Source organism: Camelina sativa, chromosome 13, assembly GCF_000633955.1.
Source record: "Camelina sativa cultivar DH55 chromosome 13, Cs, whole genome shotgun sequence".
Lineage (NCBI taxonomy): Eukaryota > Viridiplantae > Streptophyta > Magnoliopsida > Brassicales > Brassicaceae > Camelina > Camelina sativa.
Genome location: NC_025697.1, coordinates 11,920,342 through 11,927,048, shown reverse-complemented (window position 1 = coordinate 11,927,048; position 6,707 = coordinate 11,920,342). Strand labels below are relative to the sequence as shown.

General features: G+C 37.2%; 1 protein-coding gene across 1 annotated transcript in view; it reads left to right on the top strand.

The window, feature by feature from the left end:
• Window positions 1–6,075, top strand: part of LOC104738154 — a 23,578-nt gene extending 17,503 nt beyond the window's left edge. Inside the window, exons 32-45 of the mRNA XM_019234547.1 lie at window positions 201–584; window positions 977–1,090; window positions 1,209–1,292; window positions 2,054–2,104; window positions 2,217–2,396; window positions 2,471–2,787; window positions 2,890–3,228; window positions 3,325–3,388; window positions 3,870–4,016; window positions 4,174–4,278; window positions 4,378–4,488; window positions 4,573–4,677; window positions 4,963–5,032; window positions 5,163–6,075. Of these exons, the coding sequence (XP_019090092.1) occupies window positions 201–584; window positions 977–1,090; window positions 1,209–1,292; window positions 2,054–2,104; window positions 2,217–2,396; window positions 2,471–2,787; window positions 2,890–3,228; window positions 3,325–3,388; window positions 3,870–4,016; window positions 4,174–4,278; window positions 4,378–4,488; window positions 4,573–4,677; window positions 4,963–5,032; window positions 5,163–5,854 (2,763 nt within the window). The 3' untranslated portion in view covers window positions 5,855–6,075. The remainder of the gene's footprint in view (window positions 1–200; window positions 585–976; window positions 1,091–1,208; window positions 1,293–2,053; window positions 2,105–2,216; window positions 2,397–2,470; window positions 2,788–2,889; window positions 3,229–3,324; window positions 3,389–3,869; window positions 4,017–4,173; window positions 4,279–4,377; window positions 4,489–4,572; window positions 4,678–4,962; window positions 5,033–5,162) is intronic.

Genomic DNA, 6,707 nt, shown 5'->3' with positions numbered 1-6,707 from the left:
TATACAACACATTCTTTGTATTAATAAGTGGTTTTCTTTTTATGATCCTATACAACCCATTTTTTGTATTAAGTAGCTGATTACGCTTGAATTTGTTGGTTTCCCACAGTTATCTGTTTTGTTTTGGTCCACCTTCCCCGTTAAGTTGTCTGAAAATGAAACTGGTTCCCCTTGTTCCTGTGATTGATCCTATTGAATAATTCACTTTCTATTTGGAAACCAACGCTGTCGCTATATTTATCTTACTTATTGAGAAAGTTGCATTTAAAAAACTTATAAAAGTATGCCACTTACTATTCCATATAAACAGGGAGTTGCTAGTTTCAATCCGTTTAAATGAGCCTGGATGGCAATGGTCAGGCAGCTTCTTGCCAGATCAGTTAGGTGATACTCAACTGAAGATTTGGAACTATGTTAATAAAGCATTTAACATGGTGCGGGTGGAAGTTCAGAATGCCAATATGTCAAGCGGAGATGAAAAGATTGTAGGGAGTGTTCATGGAAATGTCGGGACAAACTTTATTCTATTATCAGATGACGACATGGGCTATATGCCTTACAGGATTGATAATTTCTCGAATGAGGTCAGTATTGTTATAATTGATGGTTCTGTAAATCCAGCTAAAGACTTTTTAGTTATACTTCCAGTCAGTTTGTAGGTCGTTCAACTCTACAATCTAGTAGCATTTTCTGAACACTTCAAAGCATTCAGACCATTAAATTGAGTAATATGAATATCTATCAGAGTAAATTGTACTTAATTTTCTTTGGCATCACCCATTGTGTGAGTTATGCTTGCTGTGTCTTTACTGTAGCATATAATTTTGGGACCCAAGGAAAAAAGAAAGATATTCAGGGAAGGGGTACCATGGCTAAATGCCAGAGTTATCCCTTGAAGAACTTACTTTCTAAAACCCCTAGTTACTCTCCTACAAGGAACTGAATATGGGGTTTTTTTTTTTTCTGTGGATGATAGAGACTGAGGGTTTATCAACAAAAATGTGAAACTTTTGATACCATTGTTCATCCTTACACATCCTGCCCATATGCTTGGGATGAACCCTGTTATCCACATCGTTTGACCATTGAGGTATGGTGATTTTCTGCTTAAAACAAACCATCGCATTGTATCTCTGTTGGCGTTTCTCTTTGCTGCTGTGCTCTTCTTTTCCCTTTCTTACGGTTTTATTTCTTATTGAGGAATGTAGGTGCCTGGAGATCGTGTTATAGGCTCTTATGCATTTGAGATAACAAAACAACCAATTGCAGTGCACTTGCGCTCCACCTCTGAGGTATATATCACAAACAACTTTGTTATGTATTTATTTTTGGTTATTATGGCTTTTGTTGAGTGGTTCCTACATGCTAGACGCATCTATACTATACATTACCTTGGAATTTTTCACCAGCATGCTTTTATGAGCATTACTTATGAACAGAAGATATACTAGCCAATTTCACATTAGACTAAATTGGGAAAGATATTCGCATGAAATTTGAGTGAGTCAGATCGTCATCTTTTTTAGCCTAAGGTAGAGTATCCCCAAAATTTCCTTTGCAAATTAAGTCTGGACTCGATCAGCATAGACTTTCTGGGAATGATGAGGTGGAGTGGATTGATCTTTATAATATCTAGTTGCATGCAGCTCTGGATGATATGAATGTATGCTTTTTCTATTTGTACATATGAAAAAATTCAAGTCAGTGTCATTGTCCTGGCTAAGTAAATATCTTCTGTTGCTAGACCTTGTAAATTTGGCTCAGGCAATGAACGAGTGGTGAGACTGAAAGTTACACTATACTGAACTAATGACTAACAAAATAAAATAAAACAGCTGTGAGCTAATCACATGAAATAAAGCATATCATTGATAAGACCAACCAATTTCATTCACTTCTCCCTTCTTTTTATACTTTCTTATGAGTTCAATATAATAAATGCTAAGTGCGCTTGGAGGAAGAGATTTGTCCTTATATCAGTTGTGTGTAGCCACTGTATCAGTGAGTCTCAGGTATTCCTATCTTCTTAATTGTTTTAATTGACCTGTTTCAGAAACCTGAAAGGACACTGTTGCTATCAATCTGTGCTGAAGGAGCTACAAAGGTATAATTTCTCCGATACCAATTTCTTTAACTTAGCTAACTTTCTGAGTACACAACTACTTTTCTCTATGTTGCGGATGTGACTTGTTCATTTTTTTCTTTCCCCTTTCCAGGTTTTCAGTGTTGTAGATTCAGGTTTTCACACCATGAAAGATATAAAGGAAACGTTTGACTCCAGATTCCATGAGAAGGGAAAGCAAAAGCTTCAGACTGAAAATATCATCCGTTACACAGAAAAGTTCTTGCTTGTCCTGCCAAGCATTGGTATATCTTTGGTTAATTCTCATCCACAGGTAACCATCTGAAAATATTAGGTATGTCTATATTACATCCCAATATTTTTATAACGCTTTAATCTTCCTCACAGGAATTGGTTTATGCTAGTGCGTCAAATGTTGTGTTAGATTTAAGTCAGAGTGTAGATCAGCAGAAGCTTTCCTTTCAGATCTCTTCATTACAGATAGACAACCCACTTCGCAATTCTTCGTATCCTGTCATATTGTCATTCAATCATGACCACAGAGGCATTCCTCCTGATTGGGCCATTAAGAATAACAAAGCAATACTTTTAAGTGAAATTCTCCAGCAGGATAGGGGTAACACCCGTGATGCTGTCTACGTTGGCCTATCAAAGTGGCGGAAGAAAGATGTTTCATTAGTTTCTTTTGAATACATAAACATCAGGTATAATGAATGGTCAACATTCTCCTTAGTATTTTACACAGCATTGTATTATAGTTATATACATTCTGTTCCCAACTCTCAGTATTCTTTAAACAAATGCAGGATTTGTGAATTTGTTCTTGAGCTCGAGCTACAAACACTATTATCCTTGTTGGAGTTCGTAAAAGCAGTGCTTCCTAATTCTCAGGCTAGAATCTTGCCGCTCTCAGATCCCACACTACGTCCTCTAATTTATGACACTGGTTTGAAGGATATAAGTTTGGAAGATACTCCACATGCAAGAAACATCCCTGTATTTAACAAAATCCAGAGAAGCATTGTAGCTCTACCTATAGTGGTTCCAATAGGAGCTCCTTGGCAGCATATTCACTTGTTGGCTAGAAGACACAGAAAAATTTATGTTGAAACATTCGACTTGGCCCCTATTCAGTTTACGTTAAGGTGAGCTAGAACTTTTCTTTTCAGGATAAGTATACTTTTTGTAACCTATCTACATGTAAATTCACATGGGTCCTTTGTGTGTCACAATATTGACAGCTTCTGCAGTGCTCCCTGGATGCTTAGGAATGGCATTCTTACTTCAGGAGAGTCCCTTATCCATGTATGTACCTTCACTTTCCTTGCAACATTCCTTAGATATATTGCATAATTTTATATTAGTTTAAATTCAAGGCGTAAATGATTTGTGACGCAAGGTTTTAGCATATTTTTCCCATATTTTCTTTGTTTCAACACTAAGATTACCTGACAGGAGAACAGATTATGACTTTGACCAATGCTTTAGTTAGGAGCTTTTATGAATTTGGGAGTGATTAGAGACTCCAAAGCAAATCGTTTTCTGGTTTTGCTTTGGTTATTGATACTCGAGTACTATTTTTCGTCTTCATCTTTTCTTGAGAAATGAAGAGAGTTATGATCTTACTTCTCATTTTTACTTTGTAATTTCTTCTCTCCTTGGACCCGGTTGTAAGGATTATAATATATTATTGATTCATTATTGCATCTTAGAGCGCCGTATTAATCCTAAATTGAAGGATGTTGCATATATTATAACTAACTAAATCATTATGATTTGATCTCAGAGAGGTCTTATGGCTCTTGCCGATGTTGAGGGTGCTCGAATACATCTCAAGCAATTGACAATTGCTCATCAGATTACTAGTTGGGAATCATTTCAGGAGATCCTTGTTGGGCACTATACCCGGCAAATTCTTCATGAGATTTACAAGGTAAGAACTAAGAAAATATTTTTTTCACTTATTGTTTTCATTTCCCGTAGCAGTCATACTATTCACAAGAGCATCATCCTACTCTAATAGATACCTATATACCCGCTGGACGTATTTCTGCAATCTAACACCAGTTTCCCTTGATTATAACACACAGGTGTTCGGCTCTGCTGGTGTTATTGGAAATCCCATGGGATTTGCGAGGAATGTTGCATTTGGAATTACAGATTTCCTGTCAGCTCCCGGCAGGAGTATCTCAAAGGTTATGAATAAAATAATTTCTTGTTGCTTAATGTTTTTCCTGTAATGTGTCTGGTTTAGTTACTTTATACATATATGTAAAACTGGATTACTTGAACAGAGCCCCGCAGGAATTATTCAAGGAATGGCTCACGGAACCACAAGTCTCTTGAGTAGCACTGTTTATGCTTTAAGTGATGCTGCCACTCAATTTAGTAAAGCTGCACACAAGGTACGATGCCTCTCTTTGCTTAAAACTCTATGGTGCAGATGCTACCTTCAAGAAAATATTCACAGAATTTCCAATTTGTTGCAGGGTATTGTTGCATTTACATTCAATGACCATGATGTTGCAAGGATGGAGAAGCAGCAATTGGGTGAAGGGTCGCGTAGCAAAGGAGTTATAGGCGAAGTGTTTGAGGTATATTTTTTGCACTTTCATTGGAAGTACGATTTATATTCTAATTTGGTGTTCACTTAGTCTTGAAAGTAACGTCTGTCAGATATCTTGCCATGTCTTTGAAGTTTGAACTTGCAAGAAGAATTAAGTTTGCTTGTGCTGAAAAAAAAAACAACAGCTGAAAAGTGAGCACTGCATTGTTTCTTGCAAATTTTCTTTAATTGGTTATAGATGAGATGAAAATTTCTGCCATCATTGTTGATTTATACTTTGCTTAAAAGTAGTCCGTCGCCATGTTAATCACAGGGACTTACTGGTCTCCTTCAATCACCAATACGAGGAGCTGAGAAACATGGTCTTCCAGGCGTCATCTCAGGTAATTAGGCGAGAACCATTGCTCAAGCATTTATAGATATTCCAAACATTAGATGTTAGTGTACACGCTGTCATTTGTTTCTGGCTTTGTAATTTTATGCATGTATTAACTGGGTGACTATATGGTTCAGGAGTGGCCATGGGGATTACTGGACTGGTGGCCAGACCAACGGCTAGTATCCTTGAGGTAACTGGCAAAACCGCACAAAGTATCAGAAACCGAAGCAGAATTCATAACATAAGATCCCAAAGACATAGGCTTCGCCTTCCCAGGCCTCTGAGCAGGGAACAACCTCTCAGGCCTTACTCATGGGAAGAAGCGGTCGGGACAGCAGTACTTATGGAGGTTGGAGATTCCCTGAAGTTCAAAGGAGAGAAATTGGTGAAGTGCAAGGCCCTGAAGCAAGAAGGAGCGTTCGTTGTAATCACAGGGAGACTGGTATTGGTTATAAGCAGCCCAAGCTTAGTAGGTTTCAGAAAACCGGGATTTCTCGGAGTTCCAATTGATTTGGTATGGAATATCGAAAGGGAAATCGGTTTGGAGAGTGTAATACATACAGATTGCAGCGGTGGAGTTGTCCGCGTCATAGGAAGCAATTCAGATGGTGTATGGAACTGGAGACAGGACCAGCAAAAGAAGAGCAGCCCGACAAGAAAACGATGGAACAATCCTTCAGCTCAGCCGCTTCTACAGACCAACGTAGAGCTTCCATCGGAGGACGAAGCAGAGGACTTGTTGACTGTGTTGCTATCGACTATGGAAATAGGGAAAAACCGAAGCTGGCACAGTCGATTTGTTTTAAGTCGAAGTAACATTAGTTGAACCCAGAGAGTTGTGTGTAGGATACAAGATTCAAAATTCTTTACCTTTCTTATGCAGTGTTACTAATGAAGGGTTTTTTGAAACTAGTTTTAGAATATGTGGCTGATATGTTATTGATTATATAATAAGTAGATGAATTATACATGTGGGTACATTTCTTGGTGTAGGAAAAAAAAACATCGTTTCCCATTGAGCAATTATAACATGCATCTTGACCTTGACACGGGCTTCTGGCAAGCTGGGATGTATATATCCATGGTCTCTCACTGGGCCTTCTCGAGCTCTCTGAGCTCCAATCTGCTCCCACCTCAACTCTATTTTCTAAGCTTTGAAGGAGTTGTGTTTTTTTTTTTGTGGCTCACTGTTTAGCCTCAAACCTTTAATGCAATCTTGAAATGTTTTTGACTAGTAAAACCAAGATTAAAAGTTACATTTTTATGAGTTAAAACAGATTATACTTGAGATAACACATGTTGTAATCCTTAACACCGTCACTTGAAAAAAGAAAATACTAATCGTTAACACATCCTTTAACGTTTAAATGAATAATTAACATACATACAGTATATGGTTAGCTGTCTTATAAACTTGATCGACCAATAAGGACGGTTAGAACTAAAAATTAATAGTGTCTCGAAGGGATGTTACAATGAATTGAAAAATTATCGTGTGAACCAATCAATTAACCAATCAAAATACAACAAACTGTCATGTCATATTTATAAAATAAATCAAAATTAAAATAAAAGACAAAACAAGTTAAGGAAACCAATTTTGTATAGTTTTTATTAAGGAAATTTTGTTGGTTTAGGTTTATAAAATAATCATTAGAGTTTAGATTTTACAATTAAAC